At 42.0% G+C, this 26,014-nt stretch overlaps 2 protein-coding genes across 2 annotated transcripts in view; one reads left to right on the top strand and one right to left on the bottom strand.

Annotated features, from left to right (window-relative positions):
• Positions 1–1,923: 1,923 nt before the first annotated feature.
• Positions 1,924–9,256, bottom strand: mrpl22 (mitochondrial ribosomal protein L22). The gene is made up of 7 exons (XM_040032557.1): positions 9,187–9,256; positions 9,036–9,078; positions 4,766–4,898; positions 4,620–4,685; positions 3,066–3,143; positions 2,781–2,850; positions 1,924–2,233 (listed from the first exon to the last, which is right to left on the bottom strand). Exons 1-7 carry the CDS (start codon positions 9,209–9,211, stop codon positions 2,025–2,027), a joined length of 624 nt encoding a protein of 207 aa, XP_039888491.1. The 5' UTR covers positions 9,212–9,256; the 3' UTR covers positions 1,924–2,024.
• A 172-nt stretch (positions 9,257–9,428) lies between these two features.
• The window catches only part of gemin5 (gem (nuclear organelle) associated protein 5), a 25,267-nt gene continuing 8,681 nt past the window's right edge, over positions 9,429–26,014 (top strand). The window contains exons 1-12 of the mRNA XM_040032544.1: positions 9,429–9,737; positions 11,560–11,714; positions 12,391–12,572; positions 13,028–13,179; positions 13,377–13,469; positions 13,792–13,924; positions 14,495–14,660; positions 15,104–15,316; positions 15,762–15,847; positions 17,084–17,166; positions 24,035–24,171; positions 25,377–25,450. Of these exons, the coding sequence (XP_039888478.1) occupies positions 9,596–9,737; positions 11,560–11,714; positions 12,391–12,572; positions 13,028–13,179; positions 13,377–13,469; positions 13,792–13,924; positions 14,495–14,660; positions 15,104–15,316; positions 15,762–15,847; positions 17,084–17,166; positions 24,035–24,171; positions 25,377–25,450 (1,616 nt within the window). The 5' untranslated portion in view covers positions 9,429–9,595. The remainder of the gene's footprint in view (positions 9,738–11,559; positions 11,715–12,390; positions 12,573–13,027; positions 13,180–13,376; positions 13,470–13,791; positions 13,925–14,494; positions 14,661–15,103; positions 15,317–15,761; positions 15,848–17,083; positions 17,167–24,034; positions 24,172–25,376; positions 25,451–26,014) is intronic.

The following is a 26,014-nucleotide window of genomic DNA, read 5'->3' as shown; positions in this document are numbered from 1 at the left end:
GACCAAGACAGCCTCCAACCTGAGATTGAGGGCACTTGTCTGCCGAAATTGGGGCCAGCAAATGGCATTTTATTTGAAAATGCACTCAGAACTGCTCAGACCTGATGCGGGCTTTGGAGGGACGGTGACAGGCAAATACACAAACTCACATCACGGACAGGAACATAAAAGCCAATTAGGAACAGCAGAGACCAAGGCTCTGGGCTTCGACAAAACACTGCGACCTTTCGAAAGTACAAATTCCCAATGAGGAAACACTTTGATGTCTCCTCCTGAGCGTCATTTCCAACGCATTCAATTCAATTTATTTTGGAGAATAACAGACATTAATGACGAGCTTGCGTCTGAGAAATCCAAAAGAAAAAGGCAAGCAATAAATAGATGAACACATGAAAGACACCGCATTAAGCAAACATAATTGCATTCCTTGGGAGCTTTAGATAAGAAAGCAAAGGCAGCAGAGGAGTGGATTCAAGTAGCAAATTGAGGTTGAACAGTTAACAACGAGGCCGAGCTTTATAAAGACGCCTGTTGCTACCTGTGAAATCTCATTGTAAACACTGAATATTTTTCCTCCATTCTTCAGACGAGGCTTCCCAGCCAAGCAACTTACTTTCAGCTTATGGATTCCTGCAGCTCTGAGTGTCTGCGAGTCAGACTCTCACAGAGCTGGCATCGAAGTGAAGGGATGAAGACCAGCAATGCTGGCAGATTTGCTTCAGGGGAGGAGCCGTAGCAACTGCTGTCACCCAAACATGCTTACCAGATACAGAGGAGGAAGGCTGTGACAGGGTGACACTTGGGGTCTGTTTTCACCTGGGCATGCACTGCAGGGACTATGAGATTTTCTTGAGGTGCTGTAGGATGCTTTTTCCACACATGCAGCTATTTCGTGGCTCACTGTGCGCAGCAGTGGGATGAAAGGCACAGCTGAGGGAGTGTCACTGCTACATCAGAGGCAAATTGCAGTGTTCATGTCAGACGTTGCTGTGGTGTGTGCAAAGCTGTTAAAAGTAAAAAAAATCCTCTTTGTTTTCTTACATCTACTCAAAAATACTTTTATTTACATAAAATATTTGGGGTTAATCAGGTATTTTAGTAATTTAAACCCTACTGGAATATATCATCAATATGTTTGATGATATGTCCCTACCCTCACCTATGGCCACGAGCTGTGGGTAGTGACCGAAAGAACGAGATCGCGGATACAAGCGGCGGAAATGAGCTTCCTCCGAAGGGTGGCTGGCCTCTCCCTTAGAGATAGGGTGAGAAGTTCGGCCATCCGGGAGGGGCTCAGAGTAGAGCAGCTGCTGCTCCACATCGAAAGGAGCCAGCTGAGGTGGTTCGGGCATCTGGCAAGGATGCCCCCTGGGCGCCTCCTGGGCGAGGTGTTCCAGGCATGTCCCACCGGGAGGAGGCCCCGGGGCAGACCCAGGACACGCTGGAGAGATTATATCTCTCGGCTGGCCTGGGAACGCCTTGGTATTCCCCCGGACAAGCTGGAGGAGGTGGCTGGGAGAGGGAGGTCTGGACCTCTTTGCTTAGGCTGCCTACCCCTCGAACCCGGAAACCTCGGATAAGCGGATGAAGATGGATGGATGGATGGATGTTTGATGTTATATTGAAACTTCTGACTGTATCAGCCCACATTTCACTGAACTCTTTGACTTTATAAGCAGATGTTGAAGATGTGGGAATTCTTAATATGTAATGGCAGGAACTGAGAAGTACTCCCCTTCAGTTATATAATACACACTTGTATAAATTCAGCCCTTTCTTTCTACAAAATAAAAGCTTGTTTTTCCTGATAATACTTGATTACTTTAGGCAGATTATGAAACATAATAAAAAATAATAATAATTTAAGTCTCTTCTTATTTCTGCACGCTAATTGTATTTTTCATCAAAATATTGTTGTAAAAATAAGGCTCAGAAATTCTCATGTATTTATTTACAGAAAAAAAAAAAGATACATACACATAAAAATGGTTACAGTGAGATTGAAATGGTGTCAGATGTCTGCTCTACAGACTGTGGATGATGGTTCGGTTCTTCAGGGACTGGACGTACTCTTTGGCCTGGTCAAAGCTCGTCGTATTCTCAATTTTGGGTGGTGCGCCCTCCACCAGCTTGACGAAGTAGTGACAATAAACTTTGTCCATTATGCCAAACATACCCCTGCCGTGGTAACGGATCCGTTTCAGGTACTTCCCTTTGCCGGAATACGACTCGGCTGCAGGAGCGAAGAAAGGATGGGAACAGAGTGAAGTTGAAAGAGGGCGAAAGATTTGGAGGAAGAGGAAGATAAGGGATAAGTTTTAATTTGGAAGAGTGCCCCGCGACGAAAACAGGCCAAAGTAATGAAGGCTGTGCCGGTGGACTTCAGGCTTCTCTGTAATAATGTTTGCAACTCCACATGAATTACTCTGCACAGCATCTCATCTTAAACAAGGCAACAAGCTACCTGCTTTCCATTACTAAAGGTCATTTGCTCACTTTTAAAGGCATCTTCTTGCCTTTGATGAGAGTGTGTGAATTGATTTGACATTTTCAAGTTGTTTCAGAAAAAAAAAAAAAAAAAAATCTTTGAAAAATGTCCCAAAAATAATAATAAATATTTAAACAATATTGCAGCTTTAACTTAAAAGCATGCATATTTAGTGCATGTTTTTATTCTTGACTACTTTATGTTAAGACACGGTTAGCACACTGCATTTACACAGCAGACCATCTACCTAGAGGCTTTGCTCTGGTACTAATGTGCAGACGTTCACACTCACCTACAAACAGGTTGGATTTGTACTCTACATTGTGATTCTTCACTGCCATCTCCTGAGCTTCAAGAAGGACCTGAAACACACAGGCAAACATTTATTCATAAACTTCAAGCTCATAAAGGATGATGTTAGAATGATGTGTGAACACAGCTCTAACATCTGTAGCATAAGCAGTGAAACCAGGAACGCTTTAATCCAACAGGAATTTGATTAATCTTCACTCTGAGATTGTGCGCACACAAACACACGGTAACAACCAGTTAAAAGGGTGAACATGCAGCTCCAAACCTCTTTCACTATTTTTGCCCCTTTCTTGTCATTAAACTCCAGCTGTGCAATGGCCTCATCGATGCTCATCCCTCTGATCTGGAAAAAAATTAAAAAGCAGCTGGACTAAATAATGAAATCAAAGTTTCTGAACAGCTGTTAGGACAGCAGGATGCTGGACTGCTTTTTAACTCCGGCATTGAGCTTAAGCCTACAAACCAGAGCAAGTCTATGAGCACACGTGCCACAAACACAGTGGAATGTGTGCACATACACAGTCTAGCGTTTTGAGATAGAACATATTTAACAGAATCCGATTGTCTAGGACTAACTAGAGCTGGGCGATATGAGATTTTTTTTCATATCAGGCAATAACGATATATATCACGATATAAGCCAAATAACTATATTTGTAAGATTTAAATGTGCCGTTGCTCACAAGTAAAATGTGAAATAATCAGCAGCTTGTTTTGATTTAAATATTTATTTCCCATAATAAGTTCAACAGGGTAGATGTACTTAACAAACATGAGACTTTTTCAGATAAATAAAAGGCAAATATTGCAAACTACACAAAAGGCAGCTGCTAAAGCGTTTAAGTTTCAAAATAGAACAAACAAAACGGGCTACTAAATTGTCAATTCCACTTAGAAACAAAATATTAATTCTAAAAATAAATCTTAGTTTGTTTTACAGAAGAACAGACAAAACTGACTAACTTTTGTCAATATCAAATAAACTGAGAACTAAAAGGAAATTCTCAATCTCTCCTTGTTGTATAGCTGAGCTTTTCAAACTGTTTTAACAGTTACTTTATTCTGACAAAAGCCGAATGACGAATTAGCGCTTCCAGTCAGAGATTGAGCATGCACCGCTTTATTGTATTTCCAGACTTGCTTTCGGCACAATTTACAGTGAGCGCTACTCTGTTTTTTGTCAGACTTGAAATAGCCGAAATACCTTCACACTACGGAACTTCTATGGCTCTTCCGTTCGACAATCTCTCCGGCGTTGAAACCATCATCGGTTTTCTCTTCGGTAACGCTCTCTGTTGATTTTTCTCTAGTCGGCACACTCATTTCCTCCATTACCCGGGCGGCACGGCGGGTGGCTGCTTCCCAAAACAAATACACATGTGCGGCTTGGCACTTGTGCTGTACGTAACAAGTCACGTGACGTGACGCTGCGGCTGTGATTGGTTCGGCTCTGCACTACTTAATTTGGATTGGCTGTTTTTTTTGTAAGAGGACAAGAGCGGCGAGGTCTATCGCAATAGTTTAATTTTTCTGTCGAGAAAAAGTTATTTCGCAATACATATCGTTATCGTTCTATCGCCCAGCTCTAGGACTAAGTATGAAGAACACACTGAATATATGATGATCATGACACAAGAAAAGTGATTTTTCAAAATTACAATGTTTTAAATAAAGAAGCTGAAATAGCTCCTTGAGCATTTCTGATCAGATGACAACTTTAAAATATGATGCTAACTCTAAGTTCACGTTATTACTTATGGCTGTGCACTACAGATCAGGATGGAGCTGTTGAATGATTTGAATATATAGTACGTCTTACCATTTTAGCCAAATACCACATTTTGTCTTTGCTGTACTTAATCTGCCTCCTACTGTGGTGAATCTCCTGTGGGAAGAAAAAACTTCTATCAGCTCCTGTTCAGGACATCTTTTCACTCTGCATCATACACTGGCAGAAAGACTCACTGCTGGTCTGCGAGGCTCATCAGGCAGCTGAGGTGGATACACTTTCAGGTTGCTCCTCTCCCAGTTTTTGGATTCCAGGGATGTGCTGGTGTGGAGACATGAGAGCTGCTGGGAGCCACCTAGAATCTGTAACCTGGGAACATGGAGAAAATGTTTCTGAGGTGGGTTCAGTCCAGTAGTGTGAGGCAGGTGTACACCACATCTGTCCATCTGTTATTTTCCACTTATTTAAAGTCAAGTCATTGTGGCAGCAGGCCAAGCAGGGTAGTCCTGACATCGTTCTCCCCAGGAAGAGAGATGAGGAGGATAGGAGAGGGGGAAGGAACACTCCACTTATCACTTACTCCCCCTGGAGGAACTGGAAAGTGATGCTTTGTAATAAAGACTTTCTGGTGTTGTTAATATTGTTTCCACTATTGAGCCGGTAAGAGATGGATCCTGTCTTTGGTGCTTTGGGGTTTTCTTTTATTAAACTCATGTATGCTATTTACTTTTCTCCCCCCCTTTCCTTCCCTTTGGTAACTGCACTCAACTTCACTCAGATCAAATCCCAGTCAGACAATTACAGGAGGCTTAAGAATGGATTTTTTTTTTTTTTTTTTTTTTTTTTTTTAAAATAGCCTGCAGTTCATTAGCCTTCACAGTAATTTTTTAACCTCTCCCTGTCTAAGTGCATTATTCCGACATGCTTCAGAAAGACAATAATAGTCCTTGTTCCCAAGAAACCCCAGCCCAGCTGCTTAAATGACTTTTGCCCCATAGCACTGATGTCTGTGGTCATGAAAGGTGCTGAGAAACTGATCATAACTTCCATCACTTCTTCCCTGGCTGCCACTCTGGACCCTCTAAAATATGCGCAGATCTGATGTCAAAGAATGACAAATCTGATTGCCAGGATGAGATTAACCACCTGTTGACTGCTGTAAGGAGAACAATCTCAAGATTAATGCCGGTAAGACCAATGAGATGATAGTGGACATTAGAGCAGGGTGATATAACCAAAAATATTTATCGCGATATAAATCTGAAAATACTTTACAACTCAACAACTTTATTAGTGCAAAAAAACCCAAAAAAACCCAAACCCATCAATGTATGTAACAGTGCAAATGCAAATTCCTTGCTGACAGTTTAACCAAAAGGCATTTCCAGTGGAAACTGGCCGACATATCCTCAGCATAACCATGTATAAAATCCACAAAACTTAAAAAGAGGTTATACACACACAATACGGTAATATTATGTTGAAGCCCAGTACGTATCACTCCGCGAGGCTCCTGCCTACTAGGGGGGGGGGAAAAAAATCGATACTGTGTAGTATCGTGATATTTTGTTTGCTAATAATGTATCGATACAGGGACAGCAGAAATCGATATTTTGTTACTAAAAAGGTTTTTGTGCTCCGACTTCAGAGCATGTTGATCTTTTTTCTGAGCAAGAATCCTGACATTCCTTCACTGTCCAAATGTGTTTAACTTTTTTTTTGGCAGCAATAAACATGACAGTTCACTTATTTTAATTTAGACATGTTTTATTATTAATTAAGTTTAAAAACTTTTTATTTAATGTAAATAATATTTTTTTAATTTACTTTCAAATTCTTCAGTTGCTGAAGGGGCTGCATAGTTTTCACAAATTGCATAGTTTAGAATAGCTATAATTGTACCAGATGGTTGCATTCAGTTAAGTTGGACTAGACTGTAATACAAACCATTCAGTTTGTCAACAATAAAACTGACTGAAATGAGAGAAAGACTGAGTGCGAGACTTTGATATTAGATAAAATGAATATTGCTAAAGTTTACCTTTATGTACAGAATCTGAATATCGCAAAATATTTTAAAAAAAATTGCAATAATATTGTATCGTGGATGTATGGTGATTCCCACCTCTACTGCCTATAGCCGTAATGCTCCGACAATCCATCAAGCGGTGCGGCTTCGTAGCTCAGCAAAGTCGCACTAAAACATTTGACAGATTTTCGAGCGCCGTGTACATAAAATAGTTTCGAGGTCAGTAAACACAATCAGAATTCAAACATAAGGCACACGGGATTATACGGGGCACTGTTGATTTTCAGAAAAATCAAAGGATTGATTGTAAGTGCGCCGTATTTTCCAAAAAACAGTAATAACGACAGCCCGCTAGCATGCTCTACCAAAAATAGTGCTTTGTTGTGTATCTGACGGACGAAAGCTAAACCAGTTCCACACCATTGAAGTTGCAGCATTTTTACAAACTGGTTCATCAGTTTCATTCAACGATCCACTTTCGCCCTTCTCATTCTCTGTCGCCGCCATGCTTTTTCCGCCATGTGCGTATGAAAACAAAGGCACTGTGCATGCGCATTTTACCCATATTCTATCGCAATATTTCATTTTCTTATCGTTGCCCAACATTATACCGGTATTACCGTGAACGGTATGATATGACCCAGCCCCAGTGGACATTAACATGAAACAGCAGAAAGGTTTCTACCCTCTAAGCATTAAAGGAGCCCTGGTGGATAACTGGATAACTTCAAATACCTTGATGTTTACATCATCCTAGACACCCCACTGGTAAAGAAAGCCCATCAATGCCTCTACCAACTCAGATGATTAAAGAACTTCAAACTTCCACCCAGGAAAAACTTCAATAGAGAGCATCACTCCCAAGATAGGGAGGTGCACCCAACGGGACATATACATCAAATGCTGCAGATCTGAGCCAATAGGATCTCACCAGATCCCAGCCACCCGAAAAGACTGTCCACCAAACTTACATCGATGAGATGCTACCATGTGTTACTGCCAGGACAGAAGAAACTGAGGAGGTGCTTTAACCCTGAAGCTGAACCATGTTGGGGGGGGTTTACCACTATGGAATTCCAAAAAAAAAAAATGCAATAATTTATCTATGACTATCAAATATACAATAAACATAACAACATGAAATATAAAATATTAGAAAATATCAGGAGAAAGTAACGGACCCCTGGAGTTGTGTCACTGGTGTTACACTGTAAGAATTTCCTAAAGTTCTATAAGGAATTGCTCGTGGGAAGAACAGAGTCTCTTCATTCATCAGAATTCTTCTTTGTTGTTTCATAATTTCATATGAAGGTTTTAGCTAAACTCGATGGTGTTGCTGTGTGTTTGCCATATTCAGCTTGTTAATAATTTTACATCCATCAAATTTCCAACAAATATTTTAACTGTTAAGCAAATAAATTGTGGCACAAATATCATACAATCACAATTACAACAAACCTGACTGAAAAATAATACGTCATAATGAATCCTAATAAAAGATCCTTATTTGTTGCATCATTATTATTATCATCATTATCATCATCATTAATAATAATAATAAGTCAGCACATGCAGTCTGTAAGCAAATGTACAAAAACATTTTTTTTTTCAAATCATTAAGCTGACATTTTTGTGAACACATAAATTCAATATGCTAATTAAAGGTTTAAAGGTTATTAAGATTTTTGTTTTCCATATCCTCTAAATCAGACATTTCAGTTTAATGACCCTGTTCCACATTAACTGCATTATATTGCACGCTAGAGTTGAGTGGGGAGTAAATAGTAAGGGTGTTGCTGGTTCTGAAGAGCACTGGGATGTCCTATTTGTAGAAAATATAGTAGAAAATATTTGTGACTTTCTCTGAGACAAAAACTGGTTTATCTCAACTGTCACACAAGCTAAGCCACATAGTGCATGCAGTACAGCAAGGAGTGCTCAGATCTGCACACAGGAGAAACCCAACAGTCGGTTCACAACAGGACAAGACCCAACTGTACATGTGCACCAAAAGCACGAAGGTCACTCTTTCAGTGATGCCAGTGTTCACATAATAGTCATGGTCTCATGATGGGTGATCAAAAATGGATCAACGACCCTCAGGACTACCTTCAAAGGATATAAACCCAACTAGAAAATTAAATAAGCGGGACTATACATCATTTCTTTTCTTTTTTTTTATAAACTGAAGCAGCATCTTGGATGAGAGATGAAACGTCTTTACAAACCTAAAGAAATCCAATAGCCTTCTTTTTCTCCTAAGACTAACTATGCTGAGTTTCTTGGTTACCTAAACTTGAAGAAATAGCGGCTGTAAAATTAAGATAACTTCCTACACTGTCTTCAATTGATACCCGGAATCCCCACTCTAATGATGCAGGACTGGGTAACATAAAAAGCCAATCTGAGCTGGATTTGTCCTTCTGCAGAGAGCGTTAGCGGTACAGCTAACCTGCCACTCGTATTGATGCACTTACCGTGAGAGTAACACCGAAGGTATACTCCTAATAAAAGAGACACCTGAAAACGAGAAGACATCACTTTACTTAAACTGTAGACGAGGTTTATTATAAATACAAATACAACGAAACGGTCAACTATTGGCTAATATATCTGCATTTCTCTCACCACGTCCTGTCATTGCAGTCGCCATGTTGGTTTTTTACGACATTCATGCCTTCGCTTTATGGCAGTGTCAATATTAGTCTATTGCGTTTTCACAACGCATGTAATTCCTTTACTTTAGTTATTTATCGTCATTTAAATGTCGTATTAAAAGGGAAATTAATAAATAGCTTTTGTTTTTGTTCAAAATAAATGTCGGAAATTATTGCTTTTAACTCGACAACCTGGGATTTTAGATTGTCCCAGCTAGGCTTCCGTCGTAAGCACCGGTAGGATTTACGACACCACGCTGTGTGTACGGTCATAAGTGTTGTAGCTACGATAGTGCAGGTAACATGTGAGAAGTTTGGATTAGGTTTCTAGGACTTTATTAAAGAAAAAAAATATATATTTTTAAAGTATCCAGGGCGTCATGCGGGAACGGTCGCTTCCCGCCTCTCCCAACTGGTACTGCTCACGCTGCAGTGATGTCAGCAGCAGCGGTTTGCTGGGCGTCGGGGCCAAAAACATCATCTACTTGATAGATGTGTCTGCATCTTCGTGCAGAGTGGCAGGTGAGTGAGCAGTCACCGCTGGACACCACACATAGCACAGACTTGATCGTGGCATTCATGTTTGAGTCCCTGCAGCCAGAAACACCGCGTTAAACTCGAGTACAACGTATCTGCCTGACCAAATCGGAGAGATTAGAGGATCTCGGGCTGTGATGGGCTGCAGTGACCAATGAAAGGATTTTACAACATTCGATGGAAATAAAAATGATGAACTTACCAAAAACACCCCAAAAGTCAGTGTGAAAAAAATGCAGTGACAGGCTAATCCATTGTGGTAGTTTGTATGGCCCTCATGTGCTTGTATTAATTTCTAAGAATGTCAGGGCATGCTCCTAATGAGACGATGGATATCCTTTGGGATCTTTTCTGTGATCTGTACCAGGAGCTTGTCCTGGTGCTAGTCTGTACACCCAGGTAGCGTCAGGTTGAAGAAAACATAATGGCAAAAATGTGTTTTATTGGATTTAGGTGCGGGCCAATCAGTGTGGTTTCTTCATTCTCCAGGAACTGCCTGTATACTCTTACCACAAGAGGCCGAGCATTGTGTCCAGCTCTCCTACAGTATCTTTGTGTGTCCTATAATCTCCTCCACGTTCTTGAGACAGTGCTGGGAGACACTACAAACCTCCTGGCAGTGAAACTTAGTGATGTGCCATCCTGGAGAAGTTGGAGTACTTGCCCAGGTTCTATAGGGTCCACTGTTTTCTACTGACACTGACCCCAGCCAAATGCAATGCTAGTAAAAAAAAAAAAACCCAAAACAGTCAAAAAAGATGAAGCGGGAAAAATGTAATTGGCCTCCACTTGTACAACCACTCAAATTCAAATTCAAATTTTATTTGTCACGTACACAGTCATACACAGTACGATATGTAGTGAAATGCTTGGACAACTGCTCGTGACCTAAAGAAAACAAAAAAGGAAAAGGCTATGAATAAGATAGGAAATAAATATGAAAAATTAAAAAGGGTAAATTTAACTAGGAAGGAGTAAAATATAAATTAAGGTTAAAAATGAAATAACTGTACAACACAAATTAGAATGAAGGGTAAATTTAACTGGGGAAGAATAAGATAAAATATATAAATTAAAGTTGAAAATAAAATAACTGTACAACAAAATACACAATATTGTCCTGTTTTGAGTTTGTCTCATTGTTGCCTCACCTTTTGTTGTTGTTAAATGAGGGTGTGCAGGATGATGAAGGACACAGGGTGGTCAGGCAGGCTCAGAATACTGGCTGTTTTTCACCACAAAGCCCTCACTAAAATAGACCTATTGTATATTTTATTTTCTTATTGAAATACCAGTAAAAGTCCTTCATCAAATCATCTATTTGGATCACTTAAATGTGAAGAAAATCAATCTTTTCCACTTCTCCCACTCACCACTGATTTACGAAAGTGCCAGCACAACTAAATTAAGAAGAAGCCAAAAATAAAGGCACGTGTATGCAGATGGACTGTTTATTTAGATTGGCACTTTAAATCCAGCACAAGTCTGTGCTCTCTTTCTAGCAGTGATACTTTTAGCATGCAGGGGTGAGTCTAAAGGGGGCACAGAGGGCATCAAGTTCAGAGCTTTAGTAGCTGTTTACTGTATTTTATACATTTCTAATGTAAAGTTTGTATCTAGTAAAACCTCATGATTTACTATTATAGATTAAGTTAGAAGCTGAAAGCAAAAAAGTAATAATTATTAGTATATTTTCTCCAGTTTGTCTTGGGTTTATAACTGTTGGAAGCTAAAATCATAATTGAAATTAACCAGATTAATCCTCCAGTCGCAGTGAAATCAGTGTCCTTTTCTGTGTGTTTTTCAGGTGAGCTCGTGGGCCATAAGGACTTGGTGTCAGGCTTCTCGTTTTGCCAGCATGCAGGGCAGAGTCACATCTGTGTCAGCTCCTCCAGCGATGGCAGTGTCCGTTTCTGGGACTCCAGCAGCAAGACTCTTATTAGGGAGCACGCAGCTCATCAGGTGAGTGTCCTGTCCTGTGTCCACTAACACAGAAAGAGGTTTTGTGTCGTGCTTGCGCCCCCTACAGGATGTTGTGTGCTCTACACCAACTTGGAAGCAGCTTGTATGTGTGTTGTGCCGTCTCACGTTGTTTTTTTCACATTTATATGAAATGGTCCAATCTCCTTGATGAGACTGGACCCCTGACCAGGTCTGGAGAAAGAAAGTTAAGCATCAGAGCTCGACAGGACTCAGTGGGATGCGCAGCAAAAACATCGTCTGCAGCAGCTCTGTGATTCTCTCTCGAGGGCATTTTTAAAACAGTCGTCAAGGTTACTGAGGGCATTGCATATTTATTTTCCATTATTTGCTTGAGCAGATGCCTTAAAGCAGTATTTTGTCTGTGGATTCATCTGAATAATAAACTGCATGTAATGACATGTTGGTTAAATATCATTGGGAAGATGTTTAAACCCAGAAAGGATATTTATTTGACAAATCATGAAACACCTAAAAAACGTTAGTATGTTTATTCATCATGCCAAAATGTTAACACAGGGTTTTACATTTAGATAATAGTATCTGGTGTTTAGTATTTGCTATAAATGTCTTTGGAAGCAGCTCACTGCCCGTCAGCACACACCTGACTAAGAAGAACTCGTGACACGCACTCACTCGGGTCTCTTTTTGTGCACAGAGCTCCGTATCAGCGCTGCACTGGTCCCCTGTGGATAAAAACCTGGTGGTGTCCGGGGATGAGAAAGGCGTGGTGGTCTGTCACTGGTACCACACGGGTGACACGACCAGCTTCTTCCCTGAGCCCAGAACCATCTTCTGCCTCACCTGCTCTCCTCATACCTGGAACTATGTGGCTGTTGGGTAAGGATACCAAGAAAGACGACCGCTGGACAGATTAGTCTGCTGGATCATGAACATTAAAGCGCTTTGCATGAACGAGGGTAGTTTTTCTGCATTTTACCAAACTGACTGTCAAAGGTTACCTTAACATTATAAAGTGAGTGAAGTGGGTCTACTACTAAGTGTTTCAAAGTAGTTTTTATCCATAAAAGAGAGAACTCGCTTTAAATTTTACTCGTGTGAAGGGCAACTTTCTGAGCTCAGGTTTGTTTGAGGGAAAAAAATGTCTGAAGAAACCTTTTTAACCAGTCGAGCATCTAGATTACAGTTCTTTTAAAGTCTTTCACAAAGCTGTAGGTAACAGACAAAAATCTCAATAAACGTGTTTTCATGATCATTTGAAGTCTTGATTGTAAATGAATCAAAATTTAAATTCAGTGAACATGATGTCGGTAACTGTGACAATGCTGCTGTAGGTACAAAGATGGGATGATCGTGCTGATTGATGTGAGTAAGAAAGGCGAGGTGATTCACCGTCTCCGTGGACACGACGATGAGATCCATGCGCTGGCGTGGTCACCTTTGGCCCATGAAGATGCCCTCTACACCAGACCTGAAGACGGTGAAGGTAACGTTGTGTTTCTTTGTATTATTGTCGGGTCTTTAGCTTACAATATAAAGCACCCTGAGGCAACCGCTGTTGTGATTTGGGCAGTATTTAAATTATCCTCTTTATTTTTCTTTTTAAAATATGTTCGTTGTGCACGAAGAAGCCAATTCAACACAAGTATATGAGGCTTTTTTTCTTTCCCTCTCATGTAATAGCAACCAATGGAGTGTCTGGAGGAGGTGGCTGCTATCTCGCATCTGGGAGCAAAGACCAGACTGTAAGGCTCTGGAGTACAGCCAAGGGAAAAGGTGGATTTATGTTCATTTTTAAGATTTATTTTTTAATTGATGCTGCAGAAATCAGCCTTGAAGAAGAAAATGTTTCATTCACTATGAGTGTTTAAAATTTCACTTAAACATGAGGGTTAGAGTTTAGGGAAAAAAAGCACAGTGTATACAAATTCTGATCACCTCTGAAGCTCGTGTTAGATTTTATTTCCCTCCCCACACGCAGCATAAAAAGCTTTTTTTTTTTGATAACTCCATGATATGACAGAGGTTTACCGCAGGTGATTAGATCATACCTGGTGTAAGACGTAATCCTTTTAGCATCTTCTCCTTCACCTTGCAGGTGTCATGACTCTGAAGCTGCCCTACCTGAAGAGGAGAGGCACCGCAGTCGACCCCGGGGTGAAAGAGCGTCTCTGGCTCAGCGTTCATTGGCCGAAGGGACAGCCGACGCAGCTCGTGTCCAGTTGCTTCAGGTACAGTGTGTGTGCAATCAGTCAAACTGGTTAAAGAAGATTTTTTTCGGTTGTTGACTGAGTAACAACATGATCACGACAAGAAGTGATTGTAAAACTGTGGCCCGTTTTGAATTTTTCCTCATCACTTTAACATTTACATAACTTGCCTGCTTTAATATTTTTTCCTTCAGTATAAAAAACACAGACTTTAAAACTGACAGTTTTTTCCCTCTGTGTCAATGAAACTGTGATGTAGCTGCAAGCAGCAGAAATTGAAGATTGTTATTTCAGGATTGTAACAATTGGGAGCAAAATCACTTGTAATTGCTTTTTAGACCTTTTTATTTGGCCTCTTAATTTTCAGGATATTGTCTGGAGGTGTGTTTGTCGAAAGTCTCTTGGCAAAATGTCAGGAACAAAGCAAAATAGAACATAAAACAGACCCATTAAAATGTAAAACGGTAAAGTGCTTTGTCAATGCTGGATTTAGTACTCGCGTTAGTTTCCTTTTTTTGGGCTCCTTCATTAGCTGTATCCAAGAGCTTGGCTGATAATTGAGTTGATAGGCTTATTTTGGTGTCTCCCCAGTGGTGAGTTGGTCATGTGGGATTTAACCAAGACAGGGAAGCAGAGGTGGACCCTGTTCGGCACATCCTCAGAGGGTCAGAACCACAGCAGGATCGTCTTTAACATGAGTTCGGTTCACCTGCAGGATGGCAGAGAGCTGCTCATCAGCACCTCCATGGACAGAGAGGTGAGTGACCTTTGAACTTACAGTACATGGCCTGTGCCAGTATGGAATTCAGTACAGGCCAGTGGGTGTTTTTTAACTGTAAAGCTCTTGCGAGGACAGCTGCTGCTGCCAGCCCGTATCCTCCTCTGTGGAAAGTAATCGAGCAACAAAACCCAATTGGCAGTGGGCTCACGCGAATCAGGAGACCTCCTTGTTGGCCAGAGGGAGAACGAAAGCCAAAGGCAACAACCGTCTGACACCACGGTCTGATTAATCTCCCAGCACTAGTTAAGATTCACTCGAAGAAGCTTTTTTAGCCATGAGTGCACTGCTGTGTTCCAGCGTTCATCTGGCCTGTTTTTTAAAGTGGGAATTTTGCATGAAAGCAAATAAGGATTTCTGACATTTATTATTAAACTGCCTTTAAAGAGGGAAGTTCATTGAAAGCTGGTTCATTCTTCCAGGTTAAGTGCTGGGACCTGGCCTCTCTGGAGTGCTGCTGGACTCTGCCCACCCTGGGCGGTTTCGTCTACGCCCTGACCTTCTCCCCCGTGGGTACTGGATGTCTGGCGCTCGGTGTCGGTGACAACATGATCCGGGTGTGGAACACGCTGACCACTCAGAACAAGTACGACGTCAGGTCCTTCTGGCAGGGGATCAAGTCCAAAGTCACAGCGGTAAGGAGTTTCTTTTTGCAAAGCGCAGCTGATTTATGGTTAACCATTAGTGACAATAAGGGACATGATCAGTTTATACCCAGGAAGAATATTAATGGTTTACTTCACTTTAAAGTCTGTGTGTGTGTGAGGAAGTTTTCTGAAAGACGTTTAAAGGATGAGATCTCAGATCAGTAAAGAAACAACTTCTCGGATGAAAAAACAATTTGTCGGCTGTCCGAGTGTCTGCTTTAAAAATGATCCAGCGGAGCTGCTGATGAGACTTTGAGAGGACATTAAAGTCAGACTTATGTTATCGGCTTTAAGCAGCCTTTAAATTTTATTTTGTTCTTCAAGCTTCCATCATGTCTGAGGCTGATGATAGTGGCTAAATTATTACAGGCTTGTTGCTGTTCGCTGACACAAAAGATGAAGTGCATAAAAAAAAGGGTTTCATTTGTTGTAGCTGGCGTGGCATCCGACAAAAGAGGGATCTTTGTCTTTTGGAACAGATGATGGGAAAGTTGGTATCTATGACGTCTTCTCCAACAAGTAAGGTTCATTTCTCTAAGATTAGCTGTCTGACCCCGCCCCCATGCTTATCGTGTTTATTGCTTGTGCTTGTTTCATGCTGTTGCCTTGATAGACGATCGGTGACAGCACGTACAGAAGCATATATCAGTGTGTGTCGTGGTATTCAAAACACTTTCATTGTTTAATGAAGAAGCGTATGTGTTAAACTTTGGTGATCCATGCTGTGTTTTTCCACAGAGGATCATTTATGTTCATTTGTAAAATATGATCTTTGCTTGATTCCCTTTTCAAAACATCATTATGTATCTCACTTTCTTTTAATTGGCTGCCCCTCGTCTGGCTTCCACAACCGGAACTGAGGGCTTGTATGGAACACCACCTCCCCTTTCTTTTCCCGAGATTCCCAAAACAAACTTCAAGCCTTTCCTTTGAAAGCAAAACAAAATAAAACTGTTACTGTGATCTACAAACTGCATTAGACTTGCCTAATTGTTAATCAAATTTGCACATATTAAAGAGCTTATACTCCTAAGAAGTAATTTCAGAAGTGTTTTGATTTTGGCACTGGTACCAATCTCTGGGGCATCATTTAGTGGATTACAGGGCTTTACCAGTGTCTGAAATGACCATACAGTGAAATCCCATCAACCAAAAGACCCAAAGCATAAGTAAAACACCTATTTAAAATGTGGCAGCTGTAGTTCAGGAGGTACAGCGGGTTGTCTGCTGATCCGATGGTCGGTCTGGCTCCTCCGACCTGCATCTCAGAGTGTCTGCGGGCAAAAAGCCGAACTCCAAACGTTTCCTGTGATGCATCTCTCCAAGAGCAAGTGCATGAATGCTATGCTTAGAAAAAAGCACCTATAAAAATGAGTGTGAATGAGGTTTGTGGTGATCTCATTATTTGAATCTTTGGTGTTGCTAACTTTCATCCACCAGTATTATACCAGCATTTGATCGAAAAATAAGGAAATGCAGAATAAATCAACTTGAAGAAACAAACAGAACTTTAAATAATTTGTAAGAAAATTGCTTTCTTATTTATTTATTTTTATGCAAAACGTCAGAACTGTTGTGATTTCAGTTGGAGTTTGACTTTGTGACTTTCAGAAAACTTTTCAAAGTCCATCTTTGGCTTGTTTTCTGGTGCGAGTCTTGTGGTTTCTTCTTATACTCCCTTGAGGCCTGTTTTCCTGCAGCTATACACATCACACATCCCTAACCGAGCGTTTGTTCTGCTTCATCTCCTCCCAGGCCTCCTCAGATATCGAGCTCCTATCACAGAAAAACGGTGTACACGTTGGCCTGGGGGCCCCCGGTCCCCCCAATGTCATTTGGTAAGGTCTTAATGAACTCTTAGCAACTGCTGTTGTTTGCTCTGAACGCTCTGACCCAGCAAAAAGCCTGGCAGTGGGACACCAAATAAGCAGAGAGTCAGCGAAAAAGCCCAACCATCTCTGCACGCCTTTTCGTAATCGACCCTGTAATTGAGTGAGCTGAGAAAACACTTACTCCTCACCTCCTTCCTCTTGAGCCGCATGTGGGGAAATCAAGACGTAGGAAGTTAATTTTACCAGCTGTCGGCAGATGACATTTTGATTAGCGTATCAGTCACTGGGCTTCAAAGCCATAAATGTAATTGTTGCACTGCCAAAAATTCTGCTGATGGCTCCTAAACAAACAAAAGTAGCTGCTAATTAGTTTACCCACAGCATTGGCACCAGTTCAGCTCCATTCGTGGACTTGTGATTGGTTCAAATTGTCAGGATGACTTACAATAGGTGTGCAGAGTAAATCAGGACCAGCTGCTTCTCAGGGCTGTCAGCCGCCATGCTTCCTTTGCTCTTTACATTAAGGCTTCTACATACCTGGTGTTCACAGATTAGTCTATCTTATCTATATTACCTATAATAATGCCTGTGTATATATTGAATGGGTAGTTATTAGGGGTGCAACGATACACAAAATTCACAGTTCGGTTCGATACTTTGGTGTCACGGTTCGATATTTTTTCGATACAAAAAAAATGTTCATGCCTTTTTAATTTGTCATTTATTAAACTTATAAATATATATTTTAACTCAAAAGTACAGTTTTTAAATTTAATGTTGCTGAAACAAAAGTAATTAAAAAAATAAATATGTCTCAGGGCTCTCAAAATTTCTAAAATCCCTGGTAGCCCTTCGGGCAGGGACTCTTCAGTTTTTGGTAGCCCAAAATAAATGTAAGTAGCCCGAATAAAAAAGAGAGCAATTTGTTGATTGATGTTTTGTTTCCTTTACAATATTATACATTAAAGTATAATATTGTAAAGGAAACAAAACATTAATCAAAAAATTGTTGAAAAACAAATTACAACATTGTATAAAAATTACAATCATCAACTCAAATACTTGGTTCTAATTGAACAGAAATTTCTATGAACTTGTAAGAACTGTGTAGGACATGAATCAGTCTGTGTCAGATCCTGAATTTGAAATTTCCACTGAAGTCACGGGTAAGAGACAAGTGGAACCAAGATCGAGGCCATTTGCTTTTTGAAGTTTGCAAAGACTGCTAAATTTTGCCAGTGGTGGTTCACTCTTTGCAACATAGTACGCTGTTCTAAACAGATTTTTTTCAGGTTTATTTTTAGTATGGTATTTGCAATTGGTGTTTGTTCTGGGAAAGATATTGCAGACTGAGCAATAATGCATTTCTTGCATTTCTCATGGGTTCTAATGGGGGCCTTTCTTAAAATGACTGGTCCCAGTAACAAAGGCGCTTGTCGACTCAGAAATCGAGAGAAAACCAACAACACAGCCGGCAGAACATTATGTTATTTACACGGGTGCACATAAGTGGTCCGCATGTGCGCATTCGCTGTCAAAATAAAAGACGCGCACCAGATAAGAAGTTGCAACGCGCGTTTGCGTCCATATAAAAAGCACTGTTTTTGTCCGCTAGAGTGGGATTTTCACGGCACATTCTGCACCACATCTCTGTGCGTTCATCATTTGTTTGAAGCCAGCTCACCTCCTGCAACCACTTTTCCGAGAATACGCGCTTCTTTTGTGGTTCGGACTCCTTCTGACATTTGTTTGGAGGTGGAGGAACACCAAAGTAATTGCTTAAAGGAGCTTCTTCGACATCTTTAAGAGTTCTAAACAAATGTCTGTCCTCCTCCAGAAAATCTTATGTATGCAAACACGCGTTGCAACTTCATATCTTGTGCGCGTTTTTTTTTTTTTTTTTTGACAGCGAATGCGCACCTGCGGACCACTTATGTGCAGCCCCGGTTATATAGCTCCTCATATTGCAGCCACAGAAATTCTTTTGTCCATGAAACCATAAAGCTGCACTTTCTTTTTGCCTTATAGTCTGATTTGTCATAACTTTTCCGTTTTGTGGTAAGCTTTTCTTTGGCTGTCACTTCTTCACCCTGACCTGTCTTATTTGGCTCAGCAGAACTAAAATATATATCCTGCTGCTTTTACACACACACACACATAACGGTCAGCGATTCTCTGCGCGATCAACCTCTCATATGTTTAAGCTGCGGGAGATTTCACTTGTCATGTTTGCATAGTAAGCTAACGATTAATAAGACGATGTCAGAGGAATTGGTGCGCAAATTATCATCACTCACCAATCAGTGCTGTCGCTCTCTAGCGATTTTGCAAGCCCTGTATCTGATTGAGGAATCACTCATCTTTGGAAAAGAGAGTTTATTACAGAGAAATGGCTCTTTCCAAAATAAAAGCTATACTTTACGCTTCTTCTGGGCTATATTCTCAGCAGCATATTGTAGCGGCTCAGGGCTGTTCGGGGTTCTGTTTGTACAGTTATGTTTTGTTTATGTTGCCATAGTGACGGGTGACGCCCTCTCGCTGCGACGGTGTGTCCTTCCGGGGTCAGAGGGCGCCTTGTGTGTTGTTGTTGTTGTTGCTGTGCGGTTGCCGCGCTGAGCAGTTAGCTAGCGGCAGTGTTCTTCTGCAGATGTCAATAAACGGCTGTGCTCCCTGGCTAGCTCACGGGAAGCAAGACCAAACGATACCTCTGTCTCCTCCTTGTCTGAGCTCGCCACATTGGTGTCAGAAGTGGGATGATGGTGGCACCCCATGTTCTGACCCAAGTGACTTTTCCCCCGCCGGTCGTGACCGGCCGGTGCGCCAAAAGAAGGCACCTGGACATTTGCAAAGTCAAAGCAAAAAACAAGCGCAAATTCAAACGCGATTTCAATATGTCACATATTGACAGTGGCTCACCGATGCCAATGACATAATTACCCAGCTACATTTCCGAAAGAATGCAAAAGCATTGACATATATTTTTCCTTCCTACAATAGCCCGATGGGCAGGGCAGAGATAGATTTTGGTAGTACGACTGGAAAACTCGCTAGCCCCGGGACGTCGGGCTAGCGATTTTGCAAGCCCTGTGTTACAGGCATGGCCCTTTAAGGATGAAGCCTGATGGGAAATGTATTCGGGATGTGTGTAGCGGGACTGCCTGGTGTGTGTGTGAAGAGAGAGAGCGGAGAAGGGGAAAAGGTAACGGTTAGCTACAGAAGAGACGAAAAGAAAATAAATAAAAGGAATATAATAACTCCCTCGACAGCCAGAGTTGTGTCGGCGATGCTCGCTGTGAGTAAACTGTTTCAGCCCACTGTACGCGGTGTTCGTGCCTTAGAGAAGAAATAAAGTTCGGTGAAGCAGTTTCCTAGGCCTCCTTCGATCTTTTTGCTAGCGGAGTTGACCTGTATAGTAAGCTGTTGCCGGCTACGAGTCAGTTACGGAACCTTCAAGTAACTGCCAGAGGTTTCCTTACTATGGTTCGGGGCCGCGGATCTGGCGCGGTAACACCTGTATCTGATTGAGGAATCACTCATCTTTGGAAAAGAGAGTTTATTACAGAGAAATGGCTCTTTCCAAAATAAAAGCTATACTATACGCTTCTTCTGGGCTATATTCTCAGCAGCATATTGTAGAGGGTCAGGGCTGTTCGGGGTTCTGTTTGTACAGTTATGTTTTGTTTATGTTGCCATAGTGACGGGTGACGCCCTCTCGCTGCGACGGTGTGTCCTTCCGGGGTCAGAGGGCGCCTTGTGTGTTGTTGTTGTTGTTGCTGTGCGGTTGCCGCGCTGAGCAGTTAGCTAGCGGCAGTGTTCTTCTGCAGATGTCAATAAACGGCTGTGCTCCCTGGCTAGCTCACGGGAAGCAAGACCAAACGATACCTCTGTCTCCTCCTTGTCTGAGCTCGCCACATTGGTGTCAGAAGTGGGATGATGGTGGCACCCCATGTTCTGACCCAAGTGACTTTTCCCCTGCCGGTCGTGACCGGCCGGTGCGCCAAAAGAAGGCACCTGGACATTTGCAAAGTCAAAGCAAAAAACAAGCGCAAATTCAAACGCGATTTCAATATGTCACATATTGACAGTGGCTCACCGATGCCAATGACATAATTACCCAGCTACATTTCCGAAAGAATGCAAAAGCATTGACATATATTTTTCCTTCCTACAATAGCCCGATGGGCAGGGCAGAGATAGATTTTGGTAGTACGACTGGAAAACTCGCTAGCCCCGGGACGTCGGGCTAGCGATTTTGCAAGCCCTGTGTTACAGGCATGGCCCTTTAAGGATGAAGCCTGATGGGAAATGTATTCGGGATGTGTGTAGCGGGACTGCCTGGTGTGTGTGTGAAGAGAGAGAGCGGAGAAGGGGAAAAGGTAACGGTTAGCTACAGAAGAGACGAAAAGAAAATAAATAAAAGGAATATAATAACTCCCTCGACAGCCAGAGTTGTGTCGGCGATGCTCGCTGTGAGTAAACTGTTTCAGCCCACTGTACGCGGTGTTCGTGCCTTAGAGAAGAAATAAAGTTCGGTGAAGCAGTTTCCTACGCCTCCTTCGATCTTTTTGCTAGCGGAGTTGACCTGTATAGTAAGCTGTTGCCGGCTACGAGTCAGTTACGGAACCTTCAAGTAACTGCCAGAGGTTTCCTTACTACGGTTCGGGGCCGCGGATCTGGCGCGGTAACACCTGTATCTGATTGAGGAATCACTCATCTTTGGAAAAGAGAGTTTATTACAGAGAAATGGCTCTTTCCAAAATAAAAGCTATACTATACGCTTCTTCTGGGCTATATTCTCAGCAGCATATTGTAGAGGGTCAGGGCTGTTCGGGGTTCTGTTTGTACAGTTATGTTTTGTTTATGTTGCCATAGTGACGGGTGACGCCCTCTCGCTGCGACGGTGTGTCCTTCCGGGGTCAGAGGGCGCCCTGTGGTTTTTTTTTTTTTTTTTTTTTTAACTTTATTTAACAAACAATGAGTATACAACATACGAACAGATGAAGTATACAAAACAACAGAACATGAACACAAAAAGCCAAGGGTAAAAGAAAAAGGTAACAATTATAGGAATACACGCAAAAATTCACATACATATATTGTTTTGAGAGCCTTTTTGTTGGTGGAGTCTGATATTGATTGTATGTACATTTCCACATGGGCGCCCTGTGTGTTGTTGTTGTTGCTGTGCGGTTGCCGCGCTGTGAGCAGTTAGCTAGCGGCAGTGTTCTTCTGCAGATGTCAATAAACGGCTGTGCTCCCTGGCTAGCTCACGGGAAGCAAGACCAAACGACACCTCCGTCTCCTCCTTGTCTGAGCTCGCCACATTGGTGTCAGAAGTGGGATGATGGTGGCACCCCATGTTCTGACCCGAGTGACTTTTCCCCCGCCGGTCGTGACCGGTCGGTGCGCCAAAAGAAGGCACCTGGACATTTGCAGGACTTTGTGTGGGGTAATGGGGTCGTCGGGGACGACTGACCCCTTAGGTGGGGGCTATGTAGCGGGTCAGGGCTGTTCGGGGTTCTGTTTGTACAGTTATGTTTTGTTTATGTTGCCATAGTGACGGGTGACGCCCTCTCGCTGCGACGGTGTGTCCTTCCGGGGTCAGAGGGCGCCCTGTGTGGTGGTGTTGTTGTTGTTGTTGTTGCTGTGCGGTTGTCGCGCTGAGCAGTTAGCTAGCGGCAGTGTTCTTCTGCAGATGTCAATAAACGGCTGTGCTCCCTGGCTAGCTCACGGGAAGCAAGACCAAACGACACCTCCGTCTCCACCTTGTCTGAGCTCACCACAATATTAAACATATCAGGTCCCCATAAGGAGAATCATGTGCTAACGGCTGTCTAAATGACTCGGCTAAAGTTAGTAGCATGCTTGTTGTTTTTGTCTGCTTCCACTTGTCTTTGCACTAGGATGATGTCGGAGTAAATGTGCAGTCATATTCGTTGTGTTCCCACTAGTGCTGTCAGCGTTAATCTCGTTGAAATGACGTTAACGCCACAACACGGCAAATCTCCGTTAACGAACTACCCCTGATCGCCCCATGCGTGGGGCTAGACGGCCAACACGTTAACGAGCTAACTGCGCTAACACACTAGTTCCCACCCATGTAATTGAGCATTGCGTGGCACATCCAACATACTGTTTTACTTTAGTCCATGACTTCAGGGTCATACGTCACATGAAAACCAAAATAATTCCAAACGCCAGATCTGAATGAGGGTAGGGGAGGTTCAATTTGCCATGTTGCAAGGAGAGCTTAACTTCTGTCTCGCTAGCTTGCCCTGCGCTCTTCCTTCTGGCAATGCTGTCTGTGTTGAACGCTCAGTGGATCTGCACTTCACAGTGCAGCCTAGGCGGAGTAGTCGAACGCAGATTCACTGAGCGCTCAACACAGACAGCATTGTCAGAAGAAAAGTTGATAAAATAAATTACAAATTTTGTATTGTTCGATACATATGCGTACCGAACCGAAAGCACTGTATCGAACGGTTCAATATCGATACGAGTATCGTTGCACCCCTAGTAGTTATAGTAACCATGTCTTTAATTCATTTATATCTTTGAGACTTGTGGTCCTTAAAATGTTTAAGTTCGGCTCTCCTGTGTGAAGATTGCAGTTGTGAAGTCATTTCAAGTTAAAGATGCCATTACAAATTTACGATTTGCTCGAATTAATGAGGTGTCCAATTAACTAATCATTTAAGTTCTAGTTAAACTAAAAGTATTTACTGTAATGCAGTAAAATGTCTTTAAGTAATTGGCTTTAACACACTGTTATGTAGCGGTAAACGCTATCAAAAAACACTTGAAACCCACAGTTTGTCCACAGTAGACCCTCCGTCATGAAGACACTGAGTTTTATGTTCTGTGTGGCGTTCAGGGACAGCAGGAGGAAAACCTTCCTTTAGTCTGTACAGCTGTGCCGGCGAGGGCGTCATACTCCAGCACGATCCATACAAGCTGAACGGAGAGGCGTCGGACATCGACAAGCTCATCAGAGATACTAACGACATCAAGGTGGGAGGGGCTTTGATGTGATGATGATGATGATGATGATGTAATTATTCAGGCCCTTTATCCTCAGATAAATAACTCAGAAGTATTACTCACTGATCCTTTTTGATCCTAACGATTCTTTCTTTAACACGTAGTTACCCATAATGCAGTGGTGGAAACCACTGTCACGCACATGAACGGATCATATTTGTAAGGGGTGGGGTAAAAAAATTGATATAGGATTATGTGGTGATATTGTATGGATCCAGGGATGACAAATACCAATATTTTATTAATTAAATTAAAATATTCTGGAAATATTATGCACATGAGGGCTCATCTCATTCACCACCTCCCTGAGATAATGCTAGCTTGTAACACTGGTTAACACTGGACACACTTAGAGCTAATTGCAGGATCATAGCACATTCCTGGTTCTACAAACTTGTTTAATCTGTTTTTATATGCACAACATTGCTCACCTCTCTCTCCTCCACTCTTTGTCGTGTGCTCCCAATACGATGAAATCCTTCACTGACAAACGTGGACGCCCTGTGAAACAAAAACTAGCCTTTCTGCAAAAGCGCCGTTAATTTAACCTCTAGTTTTAAATCAGGATGATAAATCAGGATGATTTAAAACTAGAATTTCCCTCTTTCTTTTTTCTTTTCTTTTTTTTTTTCCATGTTTCGAGAGGATGGTGAATAAGTGCTGCTGAGATTAAAATATAATAAAGCAAATCTTCAGCAATCTATTGCTAATCACTTTGGTGGTCACTGATTCCTGATGTAATTCCCAACAACCTAACTTTGTACTGAAATAAGATCAGTTATCAAACAGGACTCTGTTATAGGCTGCATTGCAGATAAAGGCACAAATAACCCAGCCTGACACCCTCCTCACCATCATCTCACTTCCAGCACCAAGCAAAGAGAGCTTTGTGTGCAGTTGGTAAGATGCACAGTAAAGCAGTCACATGTATAGAGACGTGTTTTTGTTGCTTTGTAGTCTGGTAGCAGGACTTTTATCTGTGCAGAGATTTCATTAAGCCCTCAGTGAACCAGCAACATGTCAGGCAAAATAAAACCTGACACACTAAGAAAGCTGACAGCACAAGTTCACTCTGCAGGTCCTTCGTGCCTGCAACAGTTTGTTTCATGTCTGCTGCTGAATGTAAATAAAGGAGATTTGAATAAGTTACAAAGGTAAAATTTGCTTCCCAACAGCACAAGCTGTCTCCACACACCGACCTCAGCTGGAAGCCAGATGGGAAAGTTGTTGCCATCGGCAACGAGGATGGGTGAGTGAACGGTCGGGCGTGACCCATCTTGTAACACACCATCAGCAGCCGGCGGGAGTCCTCTGAGGGTCCAACTGTCTGCTGACAGTGTCTGGACTCGAGGCTACAGAATAATGAATTTTGTTCTGTTTGAACTGTTGCCCCCTCTTATCTAGGTCGCTCTCAGGGATTATGATTGGGTGCCACACTGACACATGTAGATGTCTACACTTCCTGAACCAGCCAGGTTCAAAGCAAACCACATTTGATTTATTAGATGCAATAGAAAATGGCTCGCAGCTTGTTTGTTTCACTTTGTGGATCGTCATACGTCTTCACAAGCAACTGGATTCATGAACCTACAGAGTTATTACACAACTCTGCACAAAGTTCTCACAGGTCATTAAAAAGTCCAAAGGATGAGGTCATAAAATGTGTTTTCTGTAGGTGTTAGAATGTATGGATGGTGTGTTTTAAGATAATAAACATTCAGGAGGGCACTCCTGAAGTAAGGAGATGCACTTTAGCATTTTTTTCATTAGCTGTAATGTAACTAATAATGGTCAATATTCAGCTGTAAAAATG

Source organism: Simochromis diagramma, unplaced genomic scaffold (genome assembly GCF_900408965.1).
Source record: "Simochromis diagramma unplaced genomic scaffold, fSimDia1.1 OVJJ01000216.1, whole genome shotgun sequence".
In the NCBI taxonomy this organism is placed as follows: domain Eukaryota; kingdom Metazoa; phylum Chordata; class Actinopteri; order Cichliformes; family Cichlidae; genus Simochromis; species Simochromis diagramma.
This window is presented reverse-complemented; position numbering and strand designations above follow the sequence as displayed.